This window comes from Urocitellus parryii, chromosome 12 (genome assembly GCF_045843805.1).
Source record: "Urocitellus parryii isolate mUroPar1 chromosome 12, mUroPar1.hap1, whole genome shotgun sequence".
NCBI classification, from domain to species: Eukaryota; Metazoa; Chordata; class Mammalia; order Rodentia; family Sciuridae; genus Urocitellus; species Urocitellus parryii.
In genome coordinates this window covers 66,037,199-66,058,044 of record NC_135542.1, presented here as the reverse complement: position 1 = coordinate 66,058,044, position 20,846 = coordinate 66,037,199, and the positions used below count along the sequence as shown (strand labels likewise).

Genomic DNA, 20,846 nt, shown 5'->3' with positions numbered 1-20,846 from the left:
TGAGCTGGGGATGTAACTTGCTGGAGTGCTTGCCTAGCATGGGCAACTCCCAGAACTGCTAGGAAAAAAGAGGAAGAATAAAGGAAAAGAAAAGGTAGTCTTTTTGGTTGATGTCCCAGTTTTTCCCATTGATTTCCGATTTATTTATTTATATAAGTGGAATTATATCATCTTACGATGGAACCTCTGGTATAGTTTTCTTTAGTGTAACTTCACCTACATAATCGTTCCATTTGGGACTGGTTTTCTAGGTTAATAGCATAAGGTAGGAAAGCAATAGCTTTATTTTTCTTGGGTGCTGGTGATCAAACCCAGGGCCTCATGTATGCAAAGCAGATGTACTATACCACTGAGTTATACCCCTAACCCCTGCAGTTTTTTTTTTTTTTTATATCTTTATTTTTATGTGGTGCTGAGGATCGAACCCAGTTTCTCACATGTGCAAGGCAAGCACTCTGCACTGAGCCACAACCCCAGCCCTGCAGTTTACTTTTAAACTTACCACTGACTATGGTAGAAATGTGCACATGCTAGAAAAATGTGATTATCATCCTGGAGGCATTTTCTGAATTAATAAATATTTTTTACATTTTGCTTATTAATTATATACTTAGTATGTAATACTTGGTTATACTTATTGACTGCTATAATTAAGATATTTGTGGAGTAAGTGTATACATTTTCAAGAATTACAGGTGTTGTTAGTTTAAAATGGTAGATATTTGAATGCAGAGAAAGCCTTTAAATTCAAGTGTTTACATCAGGACTTTGGGATACATAAGGATTATTTTCTTAAGTCTGATATTTGTGGATCAAGTGCAGACTATATTGCCATGGAGTGAAATACCTCTGATCTCATATTTTAGATCATTTGGTTACATGTTAGTCTCTGTATTATTAAAATACTGAACTGTTTAAAGATTGCTTCCTTTTTATAAATACCTGTGTATTACTATGACCTTAGCTAATTTTTAAGCATTTTTCTTTCTCTTCTGACTTTTCTAAAATTATTGAAGTTTAAAATGGGAAGCATAGTTTTAAAAAATCATTTATTTATTTATTTATTTTAGTTGTAAATGGACACAATATCTTTCTTTTTATTTATTTATGTGGTGCTGAGGATCAAACCCAGGGCCCCACACATGTGAGGCAAATGTTCTACCACTGAGCTACAACCCCAGCCTGCATAGTTTTTGTTTATTTTTTAATGGTTAGTTGTTTCAAATAATTAGGGAACTACACAACTAACTTTTTGACAGATAAAAATTGATGTTTCAAATTTCTTTAGACTGCTGAGAAAGGATTTTGACCTGAATAATCCTATAAAGAAACTGCCTAGAAATTAACTTTTTATTCCAAATAAAATAAGCTTGCTATTTACATTTTAAATACATAACCCCAAAAACATTTGAAAGTAGTTTTAAGAATTTGGATATATTTTAGATATATTGTCTCACTTATAGAGGCAAGAAGAACTTTGTAGTATAATTCATTTTCCTTTTTTTAACCACGATTTAAAACACACCATATTATTACCTTTTAAAACTATTTGAAATTATTATTATTATTTTGGGGGGAGTATCAGGTATTGAACTCAGGGGACTCGACCACTGAGCCATATCCCCAGTCTTATTCTGTATTTTATTTAGAGACAGGATCTCACACTGAGTTGCTTAGAGTCTCACTTTTGCTGAGGCTGGCTTTGAACTTGTGATTGTCCTGCCTCAGCCTCCTGAGCCCCTGGGGTTACAGGAGTGGGCTACCGTGCCTGGCCAAAATGATTTTATGTTGAATGTTATCAAGGTACTCTCCATTGCTCAGAAGATACACTGTGTATATAATTTGTGTGTCTGTGTATGTGTGTGTGTGTGAGAGAGAGAGATTTTATCTAAAACAAAACTTAAACTTTCCTATCGATGCATACTTCTCTGAATATTATTATGTGATTTAAGGTATTTATTAACTAATTAGTAACTTTATGTAAGTTTTGCTCAGAAAGATGATCTATATAGATAGCAGTTGACTTAGTTTATTCCTAATTATGTTTCATTTTATAGAAAACTACTAAGCCAAGTGAGGCTTTATGCCATTGTTGCTGAAAAAAAGAATGATCTTCAAGAGGAGCCTACTTCTTCTTCTAGAAGGAATGCTAATCAATTTGATTGGGCTCTAATGAGACTGGATAATTCTGTCCGAAGAACTGGCCGCATTCCAAAGGGACTTCTGCAAAAAGTCTTTGATAGCACATGTCATTCAGGTATTTCAGATTTTTTCTGCTTAGAAAGTTGAGCCTTTGGGGCAGGGTTGTGACTCAGGGTAAAGCACTTGTCTAGCATGTATGAGACCCTGGGTTCAATACTCAGCACCACATAAAAATAAATGAATAGGGCTGGGATTGTGGCTCAGAGGCCGAGCGCTTGCCTCGCATGTGTGAGGCACTGGGTTCGATCCTCAGCACCACATACAAAAATAAATAAAATTAAATTAAAAAAAAAGTTTAACTATAAACTCTTATGATGAGAAGTATCAATTATAACTACATTCATCTGTATTAAAAAACCATCATTGTTACTTCTAAATTATTCAGAATTGTTCAACTGCCACTACAGTCATTTTTAGAACATTTTTGTCACCCTTAAAAGAAACCCCTACAATCCTTACCATCAGTCCCCACCCACCCCACAATCCCTTCCAACTCTAGTTAACCATTAATCTATTTTCTGTCCCTGTAGTTTTGTCTCTTCTGGATATTTCATATAAATGGAATTATAAAATAGGTGGTTTATTTTTGTCTTTTGTCTTAAAGTCAGCATTCAGGTACATGTAGATAAAGGTTCTATACATAGGGAGGAGGAAATTTATATTATTGTTAACCAATTATAAAACTATTGGATATTCTTGAGTTTTAATTGGGTTCAATATTCTAATATTCTTGAGCGTTGTAACATTATCATAAGATACTGAGAAATGTAACCTTAGGTTCTGTGTTTTTAGAGTCACACATTACATAGATTTTATAGATTTCTTAAATGTATAAGTTTTTTACATTTCTTAAAGTGGACTAATATTAAAAAATTTTAACTTGTGATTTTTAGTAGCATTGTGGATTAGGATATGCTTTTTCTAATATTTGGGTACTACAATATTATCTTTGAGCCAAACATTTATAAATTTCAGTTTAAATTTTGATATTTATCTACATTATGTTGGCACTATTAAACATTGTCAATTTTTCTTCCATAGGTAGCCCAGGTGGTAATCAAGCCTTGCTTCTGTTGCGCAGCTGTGGTTCTCTCTTGCCTGAATTGAATCTTGCAGAGAGAACAGAATTTGCTCATAGGATATGGGACAAACTTCAGACACTGGGTATGATTAGTTGAATAACAGGATGTGTGTTACAGGTCCCCCCCCCCCCCCAATAAGAATGTGTTTCTTTATATAAATGCTATAATTTTATGGAAGGCCTACTTGATTCATGATTTTTTGGTAATGTTTTATTTGGTGAGTTATAGTGACATCTAGGGGCATTAAGAATATAGTGATTTTTCATAACAAATATTTCAACTTTGGTAAGAATAAAATAGGAATTTGGGGCTGGGGATGTGGCTCAAGCGGTAGCGCGCCCGCCTGGCATGCATGAGGCCTGGGTTCGATCCTCAGCACCGCATACCAACAAAGATGTTGTGTCCGCCGAGAACTAAAACAAAACAAAACAAAAAAAGGAATTTAGCCTATCAAAGTTATAACTGGACATACAATTTGATCAAGCAGTTACATTTGTTAGAATTTTGGTGCAGATGTACTTACATGTATAAAAGAGTATTCATTTTAGTTTGTAATAGCAGGAAATTGGAATTAATGCTAATACTGTTCACTGGGGATTGAATGAATAAATTATGGAAAGTCTATGATAGAATACTGTGCAAATCTTTAAAAAATGAAGGTTGTGTTTGAATACTAATGAGGGATGTGTTCTCTAGATTATAAATAAAAATTAAGATTCAGAACAATATATAGTATAAAATACTACTTTGAAATAGTGTTTTTTCCTTACATGAATATGCATACAATATTAAAATATTTCTGGAAGGATGATAAACATTAGATACAATTTTTTTTTTTTTTTTTTTGGTACTGAGGATTGCACTCAGGGGTGCTTAACCACTAAGCCACATCCCCAGCCCTAGATACAATTTTTACTCTGTCCTTTCTTATATCCTTTCAATTTTAAGCCATATGAATATAGCATATATTCAAAGAATAACTTATAAGACCAAATTTAAAAGACTGGCTTTTAAAATTTAATATACATTTCTGTTTTTAAAAAAATTTTAAATCTAGAAGGATGCTTCTTAAGCATATTAGAATCTAAAACCATCAGCTGTTATGCATAATACAATAGAATGTGCAATACTACTAGAAATGATTATTTTTTACATGGTATGATTCTTTGTGGAATCCTTAAAATAATTAATTTGACATAGTAAATGTTTGAGAATCTGTAACTTTTCTAGTTTCAAAATAAGATTGATAGAGGATCCAATTAAGTGGTACCACAAATATGTAAAATACTGGGACTAGTCTTCAAAATGTAGAAAAAAACTGTAGAATAAAGACAGATCCTTACATCACAGTTTTGGCTTCCTCTTGAATTCAGATTGGTGACAAGTTCATTTTTTAAAAGTCTAAAGAGTATGTATAAATGTTGGATTTCAGTATGGAAAAGGATTTTTGTCAGTATAAAAGCAACAGAATAACTAGGCATGGTGGCACACATCTGTAATCCCAGAAGCACCCAAAGTTGAAAAAGGTCCTGGGTTGAAACCCTAGTACTCAAAACAAAAACAAAAAAACAGCAGAAAAGTGATAAATTTTCTCAATCTGGCTTATTTCACCTAATATGTCGTTCTCCATATCCATCCATTTACCATCAGATTTCACAATTTCATCGTGTATATATATCACATTTTCTTAATCCACTCATCTACTGATGGGCATCTGGACTGATTCCACAACTTGGTGATTGCGAATTATGCTGCTAAAAATATTGATGTACCTGTATCACGATAGTCCGCTGATTTTAGTTCTGTTAGATAAATGGGAGTGGGATAGCTGGTTTGCTAGTATGGTGATTCCATTTCTTGCCTTTCAAGGAATCTCTATACTGCTTTCCAGAGGAGTTGTACTAATTTGCAGTCCCATTAACCCATGTATGAGTGTACCTTTTTCCTCAGATCCACACCAACATTTATAATTATTTGTGTTCTTAATAATTGCCATTCTGACTGGTGTGAGATAAAATCTTATTACAGTTTTGACTTGCCCCAGTTTTGGGCCAGGGTTGTGGTTCAGTGGTAGAGCGCTTGCCTAGCATGTATAAAGCACTGGGTTTGATCCTGGCACCACATAAAAAAATAAACAAATAAAATAAAGGTATTGTGTCCAACTACAACTAAAAAGAAAGAATTGGCTATAAATATTGGAAATTTCTAGGGATGGGTATATAGCTCAGTGATAGATTGCTTGCCTAGTATAAATCAAGCCTTAGGTTTGAGCAACATACTGAAATTTTCTTTTTTTCTGTTTGTCAGTAAGTCATGTAATTAAAAATGGGCTGAAGTGCGAAATATTTGCCAAAAAGATTATTATTATTATTATTCTAAAATTTCTGAAGATTAATATTCTAGAATATAAAAGGTCCCTTACATGATAGTCATTAACATCTTAATGGACAGCAGAGCCAAAGTTGTGAGATATTATTTAAGGTACAAGGATGTGAGGTAAAATATTGGAAGCAATGCTGTTATATATAACCTTTGGTTGCTAAGGTAGGATATTTCAGGCTTATATCCCTAAATTTTGAGATTTTAGTAAATTTTAGGTATTTCTAGATTCCCTTGGTAGATACTGAGACCCTGTCTCAAAATAACAAAAAGGGCTGAGCATGTACTTCAGTGGTAGAAAGTCCTTAGGTTCAACACCCTCCCTTTCCTCCTGAAAGTAATAGGTCTCAGCTCTCAGCTGCCTAGAATCTCATGAACTGACATCAGATAATGACCACAGACTGAGACCACTAGCAGTTGAATAAGGGTATGGAATTTAATTCATGAAAATTTAGTGAAACATGTTAGCCTAAATCGATGGGATGACTATGAAGTCATGAATGGAGAGGGTAAGGCTGAATGGTAGCCCTAATTGACATGGTCCTAGGCAGTACAGACAAAGAGAGAAGCCAAAGAAGGGCATTGGAATACAGGTAAATAAGGCAAGTTGACTAAAAATGATATTCAGCAATAAGGGATGGAGTAGTTCCTTCAAACAAAGGCTTTTAGTGGCCTAGTAAAGAAATAAGAAAAATTGCCAGTACATTTATCTGTATAAAAGAATTACAGTTGTAGTCTATCAATAACTGCTTTATATAGAAAAGGTTTCAAGTTACTTTTATTTATTTATTTATTTTATGCCTTTATTTTTATTTATTTTTATGTGGTGCTGAAGATTGAACCCAGTGCCTCTCACGTGCTAGGCAAGCGCTGTACTGCTGATCCACAACCCCAGCCCTTCAAGTTATTTTTAAATATAGAGGTATTGTTGGCCAAGTGTGATGGTGCCCATGTGTAGTCGAGCAACTTGGGAGACTGAGGCAGAAGGATTGTAAGTTCACTGCCAGGCTAGTTAGCTTAGGGAGACCCTGTCTCTCAATAAAAAGGGCTGGGTATATGGTTCAGTGGTAGAAGTAAACCTGGGTTCAATCTCTTATATCTAAATAAATAAATAAATAGGTATTGTTAGCATTTTCTAACAGGAAGATGATACTGTGCTTCATAAGTAATAGACCTTTTAATATCTGAATAGGCAGTTACTTATAACTGTATAGCAATTCAGTAATTATGTCTTATTGGCTTACCTTGCTATGTTCTCACAAGATATCTGTATAGATGGGTTAAGTGTTAATATTATCTGAGTGAAATGCCAGTGTTAATTTTACCTTTTTTTTTAATTGTTAAATTTGGGTACACATGATTTCCATTGTGACAAGGATGTGATTTTAAATGCTTTTCTAAATTGTTAAGTCATAATTAAAAATTTCATTTAAATTTTCTTTGTAGGCACTGTGTATGATGTGAGTCACTACAATGCTTTACTTAAAGTTTATCTTCAAAATGAATATAAATTCTCACCTACTGATTTCTTGGCAAAAATGGAGGAAGCAAACATTCAGCCAAATCGAGTAGGTAGTTATTATGGTAAATATTGATTGGCCATACCAACTTTTTTGATTTCTTTTGCCCAGGGGAAAAAAATTCACCAGCCCATTTCATTGACAGGTGACATACCAGAGGCTGATTGCTGCTTATTGTAATGTAGGAGATATTGAAGGTGCCAGGTATGGATCTCTATAAATGTAGGTTTATGCAAACCAATTTATAAATTTTGTAAACCTGGAGTATGTTCATTTTATTTTCTCTTACAATCTTTTCTTAATAAGGATAGTTATTTCAGAAATATTTTAATATTACACATTTTGGTAATATGACTTAGATAAAATGTAAAATTGTATAAGAGGACAAGATGAATAATCTGTTTTAATTACAAATATGTTGTTTTAGAGCACAAGTATAAAATTATTGAGATATAAAGGTGTCTTTACTTTTTTTTTCTTAGAGAAATGTTCTTAGTTTTTAACAGTGTTCACTTATAAAACTAGGAATCCCACTGATTCTTATAAAATCAGTTGTAAAATATTACTGCTTAGGTAAAATTTTGCCACTTTTGTATTGAAGGCTTGGGAAATAAAGGGAATTTGAAATACAATTTTATTTTTAACTAAATGTCTTATTAAATTTTAAAGGTTAATTAATAATGTAGAACAAACAATCAGATTTTCAGAAAATTACAACACGAGTACTTCAAGATTATTGATACTTTAGGGATTAGAATTTCATGAAAGGGGGTCAGATTTCACTTTATAAGTAAACATGTGGTGTTATATTGAAAATAACTGAACGCCTAATTTATACATGTAAAAAGTGGTTTTTGGCAATCAAGGAGTGTCTTCATTTCTCTTATTGCAGCAAGATTCTTGGATTTATGAAAACTAAGGATCTTCCAGTCACAGAGGCAGTGTTCAGTGCTCTTGTTACAGGGCATGCAAGAGCCGGGTAATGTTCATCTCAAGATTTTCATTCTTATTCAGTGTTTAAATTATTAAAAAAAAAACTGTAGAAAATTCATAGAACATGTTTATATCTTCAGAAAAAATCTGTAGAATTAGTGCTTATTACATTTTTAAAAATTGCTCTTATAATTTGTTTTAAACATTATTTGAAAATATTCAGTTTTAAAACTCTGGAGTAATTAAATTTGTAAAGTTTAGTAGTTGCTCTGGAGAATTTTTTTTTTTTCTCCTGGAAAAAATTTTTTTTATTTTTATGAGTAATTTATTAAATGTTATTATTAAGAGGTAAATTGAATGCAAGTCATACTAACTGTGAGAGGCTACATTATTTAATGTTTATGTAATTATTACATAATTTGGTTTTTGAGAGGGAGGAATTACCTGAAAAAATTTCTTAATGTTTATGATCTTTGTTATTTTAGAAATGTAGAACTAGTTTAACATGCATTTGTTCTTTTTCAATATCACAATTTCAAATAGTATTTAAACTTATTGTAATAATCATAGGTAATATATTTTAGATTGAATAATTGTATTTGGAAATATTATAGTAATCTGTTTTATTTTCTTTAAATTAACTTTTAGAGATATGGAGAATGCAGAAAATATTCTCACTGTGATGAAAGATGCTGGAATTGAACCTGGTCCAGACACATTCTTAGCATTACTGAATGCATATGCTGAGAAGGGTGACATTGACCATGTTAAGCAGGTATGACTCACGTAAATAAACATGAACATCATGTGTGCAAGGAGGTTGTAGCACTATTTTTAAAGATGTCTCCTTGAAGAGAGCAGTATTTAAGAAAAATTCTTAGTTTGATATCTTGATTATATATATAACAATTGTTCAAATAGAGTATTTCCTGCTTTATTAAAGAAGTCCCAAAACTTTGTTCCTAATTTATTGAATCTTGGTATTTTAATTTACTTAAATTTAAAACTCTGATTTCTAACTTGTTCTAATTTCTGGAACTGTTTGTAGACTCTGGAGAAGGTGGATAAGTCTGAAGTTTACCTTATGGACCGTGATTTATTGCAAATTATCTTGAGCTTCAGTAAAGCTGGATATCCTCAGTATGTCTCAGAAATTTTGGAAAAAATTACCTATGAAAGAAGATATATTCCAGGTAATATAAACATTTTTATTTACATTGTTTTTTTAAAATACTTTTTAGTTGTTGATGTACCTGTATTTATTTATTTTTATTTATTGGTATGTGGTGCTGAGGATGGATCCCAGTGCCTCACACATGGTAGGCATGCACTTTACCACTGACCACAACCCCACCCCCTACATTATTTTTATATAAACCTGAATTGCTATTTCTTACATGTTGGAAAGGGCATTCTCTAACAATAGATTGTGGTAAGTGATCATAGGACTTTTTAAAAAGCTTAATAAGTTAATAAACACGAGTTAATGACTACATGGAGATGTTTTTATTTGGAAATGTTTATTTATTAGGCAGACATATCCTTTTGATGTTTGGAATTCCTAATTTTGTCTTTAGTACTTGTTGTAGGGTGAAAATATCATTCAGTTTAGTAACAAAAGATATCTTTGTTTTCTTCCCAGATGCAATGAACATCATTTTGCTTTTAGTCACTGAAAAGCTGGAAGATACAGCATTTCAGATTTTATTAGCATGCCCTATATCAAGAGAAGAAAGCCCAAATGACTTTGGCAGTTTCTTTTTACGTCACTGTGTGACTATGGATACGGTATCTTGTCTTTTTACTTTGTAGATGGTATTACTGGTAGTAATATTCTTTAAAATAGAAGGTTTATGAAATTAGACTAATTGTAAATGTAATAAAAACCTTGTTTTTGTCTTGCAAGATTTTGGGGTAGAAAGAGGATGAGAGGTTCAAATTTTTCATCCTCAAAGTGGTAGAATATTTGCAGAATGTCCAGAGGTGGGTTATTTGCCAACCTAGTGATGTGGTGACTTACTTTTTTCTAGCCAGCAGAGAAGCTAACCAACTACTGCAAGAAGTTAAAGGAAGCCAGGATGCATATGTCTCCTTTGCAGTTCACACTCCATTGTGCTTTACTAGCCAATAAAACAGGTATTCTACTATTTTTAGTTAAAACCAACACCAGCAGGTTTTGCTGAGGTAGATTGGTGATGTTTTATGGTATGTCTTTCAGATTTGGTAAAAGCTTTAATGAAGGCCATGAAAGAAGAAGGTTTTCCTGTCAGAGCTCACTATTTCTGGCCATTGCTAGCTGGACATCAGAAGAAGAAAAATGTTCAAGGTTAAATTTTGTCTTTTACTGATTTGTACCCACATCTAATTCAGTTCTTTGGGAAAGCATACTTGAATATTCCTCAATGTTAGATCTTGTGGAGGAAATAGAATTATGTTAAATCATAGTGACTGTCTCTGAGCATTAAAATAAACAAACATAGGGCTGGGGATATAGCTCAGTTGGTAGAGTGCTTGCCTCACATGCATAAGACTCTGAGTTCAATTCCCAGCACCATAAAAACAAACAAACAAACTAAAAAACAAACATAAGATTTCTTTCATCTTAATTTCATTTTTTAGTTCATCTCATTTTGATTTTTAACATTTCATTAAGTTTTTTTTTTTTTAAATCTTTAGTGTTTGAAAGTAGTTTGTCTATCCTTTTATAAAGTTATACATAATCAGGTTTATGAAAACAAGAAGTGCACCATTTTCTTTGTGGACCAGTCTTTTTCTTCTCAGCTGAGCTTGATTACAATAATAGAAAAGGCAAGAAAACTTTCATTGCAAAATGAGTACTTGTGACCTGACAGCCTGCTGATTGAAGGACAGAAATGTTCAATCTTTCAGGTACTTAAGTACGTTTAAGCATTTAGCATACTTTTCCCTTGCACACATGGGATGTCTATAGGATATGAATAAGAATTGAACAAATATTAAATTTTAGAGTACAGTATCTAATTCTTTGGTTTGCATTATTGGTAATTCAGAAAGAGTAGTCTTATAAAAAGATGCTTTTAACAGAAGTACTTCCCCCTTGGGGAAACAAAAAATGGTCTTTTTCATTTTATCTCACAGTATAATGTGCTTTGGAATGAGATGCAGAGTTGTTAGTGTGACATTGGGTGACAAACAAAATGCACAAACAACAAAAAAAGTGCTTTTAGCAGACTTTCATATTGCAATTTTATTTTAAATATATAGCCGTCTTCTGGTTTAAAGGAAATAGTGAAACAAGTATTCCCTAATTGTTTCTGGCTATAAAAGTCTCTAAATCCTTTTCAGAAAAATCTTTGTGAAAACAATATGCTAGTTGATTAACTCTTTGTCTATTCTTCAGTTTTGAAAGTTACAAGAGGTAACCTTTAACCCAGTATCTTTAAACCACAGAAAGTTTACATCATTGCATCAGACTCTTTAGGCATGTATTATTTACCTTTACACAGGTATGAAAATAATTTTGATACCCCGTTGAAGTGTGTTTATCAGGTAAATTTGCTTTTCTAATCATAACAGGGTATCTAGATTTGAATTGGTTATGACATTATAGCTACTTAGTAAACATAAAAGAATTTAGGTAATTTATTTCTACAGTTATAGTGAGTTGAACTAGTAGAAAATGGGCTTTATCTTGAATCCATCTTTTCATAGAATTGCAGAATTTAGATTTCAAAGGTGCCTTTTTGAAAGCTCATATTGTATTAAGGAAGGAACTGAGAGCCACAGAGGGGATTCAGTGACTGACCTTAGGTTTTCCATCTAGCTGTCAATAATATGGGGATTAGAATGGAGGATTTCTGTCTTATTCAAGTATTCTTTTTATATAATAATGCCTCTGTTTTAGACATTTGTAAATATTATAATGTATTTCTTTTATAAAAATTCTTAGTCATCTTTTAGAAATTGGGTACCAATTTTTACATTAAGGACTTTTGTGTGTGTGTGATGTTATGGATTGAACCCAGGGCCTTGTGCATGTTAGGCAAGCACTCCACCACTGAGATGTACCCTCAGCCCTTATTAAGGACATTTTAAAAAGAGGTGGCATATTTTACTCAATAAAAATTTTATGTGGAAATATACTGATGCTTATGCTTCATTGATAGATAATGAATTAAGAATATAAGAGGTTGTTAATTGTTTTATAGTTCCATTTTTTTCTTCTTTGTAGGAAGTCCTGGAAGATCATTCTATTCTATAGTTTTCTATTCTATAGTTTTCTTTCATTTCTTTCATTTAACAGGGAAATGGCTATATGTATTTGATATGGTTTCTGTAGAAAAAAGTAACATTCTTATTGATGTAAGGAACTTGATCTTTGTCTAGTGAAAGTCATATACATATGTACTCATAGAAATAAAAGAAGAAGATAATGGCTTTAGTGATGGAGAATATGTGGGAGTCTTTTATAATGAATAAATAAAAACCCTTCAAGAAATCAAAGAAAGCATTTTCAATAGTAGGATGATCAAATTTCTGATCAAATATTCTGGTTGCGAATGTAGCAATCACCATAAGATTCTTTGTGTGTGTGTGTGTGTGTGTGTGTGTGTGTTATACTGGGGGTTTTTATTTTAAGACAGGGTCTTGCTAAGTTAAATGTAGCCTTAAACTTGAATTTGTGATCTTACTGCCTCAGCCTCCTCAGTAACTGGGATTGCAGGAATGTGCCATAAGAAAGATTCTTAAAATGACTTCCTCATGGCTCATCTTACTAGTATTTTTCATTGTGACATAAATGGAAAAGTCACCACTTAGAGTGATAACATTTTCAGCATCTTGCCTATGTGAGAGGAAATGCCCAGAATGAATAGGGATGTACAGCCTTTGGGATAGTTGAAAAACATAAAAATAAGAACATGAAGAGGGGAAAATATATAAGGAAGGGGTGATCAGAAAACCTAAAGCCAGTTGAATGAAGTGTCAGAATGCAGGTAACTTATTTTCAAAAAAGTAAGACTTTACCTCCTAATAAAGTGAGTGCATTGGGAAGAGGTAAAAATCCCACGAAGCAGGCAGTTGTAGTCACTAGAAGTTGTTCAAGTGAACCCTCTCTTTCCCAGAATGGTTCAACTATTTTAATTCTTATTAGACTTCTTGAATGGAAACTTTACTCATGGTACATTGCAATAATTTTCTTAGATTATTTATCTTAGGTTAAATTACTAAGTTCCTAGAGGTTTGGAATCCTCTTGTTTATTTATTGGTACCAGGGATTGAATGCAGGGGTGCTTAACCACTGAGCCACATCCCCACCCCTTTTTATATTTTGTTAGTGACAGGGTCTTGCTGAATTGCTTAGGGTCTTGCTAAGTTGCTAAGCTGGGTTTGAATTCATAATCCTTCTGCCTCAGCCTCTGAGAAATCCTCTGACTTAATGTTAGATTATTTTTATCTTTCTTTGTTTTAAGGAGGGAGTTACATTCTTTGTATAGATATATCAGCTCAGCTCAATCATCTTTTATTACATTATTTTTGTACTGTGGATTGAACTGGGGTACTTTGCTACTGAGCTTCATCCCTAGTCATTTAAAAAAATTTTTTTTTTTAGTTGTAGTTAGACACAATACCTTTATTTTATTTATTTTTATGTGTGCTAAGGATTGAACCCAGGGCTTTGCAAGTGCTAGGTGAGTGTTCTACTACTGAGCCACAACCCCAGCCAGATTATTACACCACATTTTCTTTCTTTCTTTTTTACTTGTTCTTTCTAGATATATATTTTGACATACTATATATAAGTAGAATAAAGTGTAACTTGTTCCAGTTAGGATCCCATTACGTGGTTGTATATGATATGGAGTTCCTTTGGTCGTGTACTTATTTGTACTTTATCCATTCATTTGTCAACAGAATATTGTTCCCACATCTTGGCTACTGTGAGTATTGCTGCAGTGAACATGGCATGCAGACATCTCTTCAAGATACTGTTTTTATTTCCTTTGTAAATTTATGTAGAAGCAGGATTGCTGGGACATGTGGTACTTCTATTATTGAGCTTTTGGGGAACTTCCATTCTGATTTCCATAATGTCCAAATCAGCTTATATCCCTACCATCAGTGTACTAAGGTTCCCTTTCCTGCACATCCTTACTAGCGTTTGTTATCTTTTACCTTTTATGGTCATTCTGGGTTTTTTTATTTGGTTTTGTTTTTTCAGTATAGGGAATGAAACCCAGGGCTTCGCACACGCTAGGCAGACACTTTATCACTGAGCTGTACCCCAGCCTGGTAATAGTCATTCTCATAGGTGTGAGGTGATATCATAGTTTAGATTTGTATTTTCCTGATATTCAGTGATGTTGAACATTTTTTCATAAACCTGTTGGCCATTTTATGCTTTCTTTCGAAAAAAATCTATATTCAGGTCCTTTGCCCATTTTTTAATTGGGTTGTCTGGGTTTTGCCATTCAGTAGTACGAGATCTACTTATAGTATACATATATATGTATAGTAGTATCTCTCTATATATATAGTAGTAAATATATATGTCTATGTATATATCTCATATTACTAAATGGCAAAAAAAGAGACAACCCAGTTGAAAAATGGGCAAAGGACCTGAATATGTAGAAACGTAGATAGATAGATAGCGATACACATAGATATGGCTATAGATATTGACATATATACAGATAAGTGGTTTGCAAATATTTTCTCTCATTCTGTAGCTATCTTTTCATTTTGTCGATTGCTTTCTTTGGCATCCTGAAATTTTTTAGTTTGTTGCAGTCTCACTTATTGAGTTTTACCTTTGTTACCTGTGCTTTGGTGTCAAATCCAGAGAAAAAATCATTGCCAAGACCAGAGTTTTCTTCTAAGAGTTTTACAGTTTTAATCTTTGATTATTGGTCATTATTGATGGTTTGGTAATTGTTACTAACATTCCTTCATCCATTTTGAATTGATTTTTGTGTATACCATCAGGTAAATGTCCAGTTTCATCCTTTTGCCTGTAGATATCCAATTTTTCCAGCACTATTCTAAAACTATTCTTTCCTCATTGTGCATTCTTGGTGTCTTTGTCAAAAATTAGTTGACTGTGTATGTGTAAGCTTATATTTGGGCTCTCTATTCTGTTTCATTGGGCTGTTTCTACTTTTTATATGAGTATAAAACTCTTCAAAAGTTAAAATACTCTGATCTGTAATCTGAATCTTATCTAAACAAATGTGAAGATGTTTCATAATGTAGTTAAACTTACCTGTATCTTTCTGTACTCAGTGGGAACTTATAATCATTTGTACTAGAGCACATTATATAATAAAATTTTTTAGATATGTAATTTTTCTGTAGGGGACATTGTATTTCAGAAACAAAAACTTTTAGGAGAAGTTTTAATAATATGAAAGTAATGCAACTAAAGTAGTAAGTTTTAAAAAGGTAAACAAATATGTCCTTTTTATTAAACTGTTATTAGTTTTATAGAATTAATTGAATCTGATATAAAGAAATCAGTTTGTACTATTTGAAGCTAACTGTAGCTTGGAAAATATGGAATGATCTTTTAAGAAGTTATTAAAACATATTTTTGTGAGTGGGGAATGGAAAGGAATATTTCACTAGATTTTTAAATTAGTCCTTGTTTTGTTTTGTTTTTGTGGCGCTGGGCATCAAACCCAGGGGCTTGCGCATGTGATGAACGTACTCTTCCACTAAGCTACATAACCAGTGCTTTGAATAGGTTTTAAATATGGTAAGACAATAATTCATTAGATCATTTGTTCTCTATTCATTTTTTATTTTTATATTATAAAATATGAAGTCAGGGGATGGTAACAATTAGAGTACTTTTTACTTAAATGCTTAATCAAAAACACTTTTTGAAACTGGTTTTCTGTTTGACAGGTCCCCTTATTCCATTCCCCAAGCCCTTCCCATTGCAAATGTTTTATTGTGTGAGTCCATCATCCTGCATGATAGCAATGATGTTTTATGATCCATTCTGTTGGGGTGCTAGAAATGTTAGGCATGTTGTTTAATGGTTTTAAGTTTTCTAATACTCATAATTTTAAGGATATTTTCTTAGCACTCGCTACTAACTTAATAGAGTGAGATGAAAAAAGAATTTTTAAAATTTATCATCATATACCTCCCAGTTTCCTAGCTTTTCAGCTTTCTCTTTTAGACAAACAAAATGCTAAGTAATTTCCCTGCATTATGATTCAGAAAATAATTGAACTGAACTTTCTGACATTTTGTTAATTTCTTCCAGGTTCATCTCTGTGCTTCTGTATTTTATCTTTCAGGTATAATTGATGTCCTCAAAGGAATGCATGAAATGGGAATAAATCCTGATCAGGAGACATATGTAAATTATGTGTTTCCAGCCTTTGATAGTATAAAGTCAGTACGTGCTGTTTTACAGGTGAGTACAAGTGTAGTTTTAATTGGGTAATTGAGAAGAATGTCTTTCCACCTTAATATTTGATAGTCACCAAAAGAAGACATAATTGAGCTAGGAACTAAAAGTGGTCATGTGAATAATTTTTTAAAGCTTTCTAAAAATATTAGCTAGTATATATAGTGGTTTAACTTAGAAAGGCAAAGCAGCATTTTTGTTTTTTTGGTAAAGACAATATGCCATTATCAGCAAAAGTTAAAATAAAACAATATTCACTCCTCAGTCCCAGCCTAAAATGCAATTATAATTTTCAGTTTTTGAATCTTTCTTCATTTCTATATGAATTTTCATAAATGCATCCATAATATATTTATCAGTCTTGTGTTTTTTTCTTGTAATAATCTTTGTTTGACTTCAAAACATTATTTTTCTGCTGTGTACTTCTTATCTCCACCAGAATAGGCAAGGCATTGATAAAGGGGCGCTTGAAGAAATTGACTTGGACAGTGCAAGGATTGCATTTTTCACTTTGAAAACAAAGTGCTATACAATTAGGAACAGCATGGCAGAGCAGCAAGTACTTAATAGAAAGTATTTTGTTCAAAAAATCTGTAACCTAGGCAGTTATTCACATAATGCCTTGATTTTTCTAATAATGTTGCAGTGTTCCTTCCTTTCCTAGAAATAATTACATAATTACAGTCCTCTAAATGTTAGTGTTTATATCTTGAGTGTCTTTACCTTTCCTCCTAATTTCTTAGCAGAGTATTTTTAGCCTATGCCATAGGTATTTTACTGTTAAAATAATTTTAAAACATTTCCCTAAATGTTTTCTTTCTTTGCAGACATATAACCCAAGCCTGGCATGGTAGTGCATGGCTGTAATCCCAGTGACTCAAGAGGCTGAAGCAGGAGGATTACAAGTCAAAGCCAGCTTTAGCAACTTAGTGAGGCCTTCAGTTACTTAGTGAGATTCTGTCTCAAAATTAAAAAATAAAAAGGGGCTGGGGATGTGGCTCAGTGGTTAAGCACCCTGATTTTGATCCCTGGTACCAAAAAGAAAGAAGGAAAGAAATATAACCCAAGATTCCATTTTCTTTTTCTTTCTTTCTTTTTTTTTTTTTTTTTTTTTGAGATGAGGTCTTGCTATGTTACCCAAGCTGGTCTAGAACTTCTGAGCTTAAGCAGCCCTTCCACTTTAGCCTCTCAAGTTTACAGGCATGTACCACTGTGCCTGTGCTTTGTTGGTATTTTAGGGAGGTATGATTTTGAAGTTTCTCCTAAATTTGCTTATATTTATTCTCATTTTAACTCTTTTTCCTTCCTTACTGAAATTTCAGTGTTAAGTATTTTTGGCTCAGAAATAAGTTCTGTTAAATGGTTAGTAGGGCTGATGGTATTGCTATTGCTGATGGTATTGTATCATTAGTTAATCATTAACAAATATATATATCATTTTTAAAAAATTATATAATACACAGTCATTGATTAAAATATAAAATGCTATTAATTGATAAAACTACACGACTCATCCACTGTTCCTTTTGCTTGATATATGTATCCTTTTTTTTTTTTTTAATTAGTTACACATGACGGTACAATGACCTTGAAATATCATACATTTGAATCAGATGGGATATAATTTCTCATTTTTCTGAGTGTACATGTTGCAGAATCATATTGGTCATGCAGTCGACATATGTATTCTTTTACATATGAGTATGCTTTAGAAATCTCTTAGCAAAAATTAGATTATATTATTCATATTATCCAGCAAACTATTTTTTTCCATTTCATACCGTAATTTCACAATTTTTTTTATGCCTATATACTATTTTCCTGTATGGATATATCAATTTATTTTTATTCATTGTCTATTATTTATTATTCAGATGGTTTTTGATCTTGTGCTATTGTAAAATGATTCTATAAGTTTATTTGAGCTCGATTTTGTTCCTATACTTAAATTGTTAAATAAATAATATTGCACCAAGTGAAGAACTACTTGGAGTTAAATATGTTTAATTTTTTTTTCCCCCTTTTGGTACTGGGGATTGAACCCAGGAGTGCTAAACCACACCCTCAGCCCTTTTTAATTTTTATTTTGAGACAGTATCTTGCTAAGTTGTTTAGGGCCTTGCAAAATTGCTGAGGCTGGCGTTGAACTTGATGATGCTCCTTTCTCAGCCTCCCAGGCTGCTAGGTTTACAGGTGCATGCCACCATGCCCAGCTAAATATGTTTAATCTTTATGTCATGATATGTCCCAAAATATCATTTAGTTCTATGCATTGAATTTTTGTTTTGTCCTGAGTGAGAGAATATTAGTTTTCAATAGTAAAGTCTTCCTAGAAAGAAAACTCTATGTGTAACTGATATTTAAGTTAAGCATTCAACTTAAAATGTTGGAACTCTACTACAGAACTTTTGCTAAAATTCATTTGATCTCTATATTGTTCTACAAGATCATTTTTAAAAGCTATATTATCAGAATATGGTGATAAAAAGCAATATTCAGAATGTAGGAAATTTGAATGATGTGTTTAAAATATTGTTAACTGAGGCATATTATTGCTGATACATGCTTTATCCCTAGAAAAATGAATGTCTACCTGAAAGTAGTACGTTTTCTCAAGCTGAATTGAAAAGTGAAGCTGTAAATGGGAACTTGGACTACATTTTATCATTTTGTAAGTATGCAGCTTTAGCAGTAAATTTGACAGGTATCAATTTCAGTTACAGTTGAGGGCATGCAGGTAGCTCATGCAGTGCAAGCAAGAAAGCTTTTATATTAAAGTCAGACTGATAAATCAGTTTGTGATTGAACTTGTGAATAATTTGGAATTAATTTTTAAAGTTGGAAGGAGCTTGGAGATGGTATTAGAGTGGAGGTTAGACTGGGAACCCTTAAGACTCAGGTCCTACTTTTAATTCAGCAGCTGGTATGTGACCTAGAAGATGTCAACCTGTCTTTGCTTTACTTTCCTTAAATTGGAATGGTACTACTTATCTACTCTATGGGGGCTGTTGTGAAAATCAGTTGAGACAGTTTCTGAAAGTATTTTTCACATTTGCATCTATCATGATCTTTAAGTTATGTGAAGATATGTCCTAGGTTTTCTTAACAAAAACACTGCAAATGTTTACTGTACATTTAAAACTGCTAGGATGCTTTACTGCCCGTCACTTCTTAATAAAATTGCCTCAAATGATAGATGGAAAAAGGCACAGTGAGGTTACATGAATTGCCCAAGGTAGTAGTAGTGCTTTGAGTCAAAAGCAAGATTTTCTGACTTTAACTATTTTTTCCCCATACCATATTTTATTTTTATTAATTAAAAAAAAACTTATCTTAATTTCTTCATTTTTAAACATATCCATGATGTTACTAGACATATTTCAGAACTTGTGGAAAATAACATCATTTAAAACCAACACACAAACAATAATTTCTAGCTCCCACTAGCTAGATTTGATTAATGTATATTCAAATTGTATAGGTGGAAGCTTTTTAGAAACCAGATTATTAGGTGTGTATGTGCTGCGTATGTATCATTTAAAATAGTTCATTACTGCTAAAATAAAATAAAATAAAAAGTTCATTAATGAACAGTAGTTAATAGTATAAGGGAAAGGCAACATGTCCAGTTGTCATATTTTCATTTTCCAAAGTTACAATTATCTTCAAATAGTACAAGCCTATTTCTTTATATCAGATAGTTAAAGTAATAGTTATTTGAGTCAAAGGTTGTGTAATACTTGCTGCTATGTGAGCATATTGATTTTGCCTTCCACTCTATATAATATATAGATTTTTCTATGCTGACAAGATAAAAACAGAGAAACATTAGTGGAGGAATCTAGCTCATAAGGTGCATACTTGAGAGCTGCCTTTTCCTTTTGTCATACCATCGTTTCCACTTTATTGTCAGCCTCCTGATTTTTCAGACTTTCTTTGTTGCTAATGAAACTAGATACCTTGTGTCAGCAGCCTTCCAGCTTTCTGAGATGTTTCTGACCACCTTTATAAGGCAAAAAACTTCACAATACTGTATGAAATACTATTTTGAATAGTCTGAAAAACATTTTTAAGAGGTTGTTTATTAAATTTGAAAAAGAACAATGCCAGCCACTAGAAGGCTAAAGATATAATATATGAGTTAACTTTTTAAGTACCCTCCCTTCACCTTGGATTTATTTTCATTGGCTGCTCTATGATATGAACTATTAGCTACTACATCACAAGGAATATCAGATATTAGATAGGATAGATGGATTTTCTTGATCAAGTTTGTGGGAGACTAGGATATATCTTCCCTTTCATATCTATAGGAATATAGGAATGGCA

The 20,846-nt window shown here is 32.5% G+C and overlaps 1 protein-coding gene across 1 annotated transcript in view; it reads left to right on the top strand.

Moving 5' to 3' along the window:
• Window positions 1–20,846, top strand: part of Lrpprc (leucine rich pentatricopeptide repeat containing) — a 108,180-nt gene that overhangs the window by 10,744 nt on the left and 76,590 nt on the right. Inside the window, exons 2-13 of the mRNA XM_026385701.2 lie at window positions 2,058–2,257; window positions 3,244–3,366; window positions 7,110–7,231; window positions 7,329–7,387; window positions 8,076–8,162; window positions 8,765–8,891; window positions 9,165–9,309; window positions 9,759–9,904; window positions 10,147–10,252; window positions 10,335–10,442; window positions 16,405–16,523; window positions 19,095–19,188. Of these exons, the coding sequence (XP_026241486.2) occupies window positions 2,058–2,257; window positions 3,244–3,366; window positions 7,110–7,231; window positions 7,329–7,387; window positions 8,076–8,162; window positions 8,765–8,891; window positions 9,165–9,309; window positions 9,759–9,904; window positions 10,147–10,252; window positions 10,335–10,442; window positions 16,405–16,523; window positions 19,095–19,188 (1,436 nt within the window). The remainder of the gene's footprint in view (window positions 1–2,057; window positions 2,258–3,243; window positions 3,367–7,109; window positions 7,232–7,328; window positions 7,388–8,075; window positions 8,163–8,764; window positions 8,892–9,164; window positions 9,310–9,758; window positions 9,905–10,146; window positions 10,253–10,334; window positions 10,443–16,404; window positions 16,524–19,094; window positions 19,189–20,846) is intronic.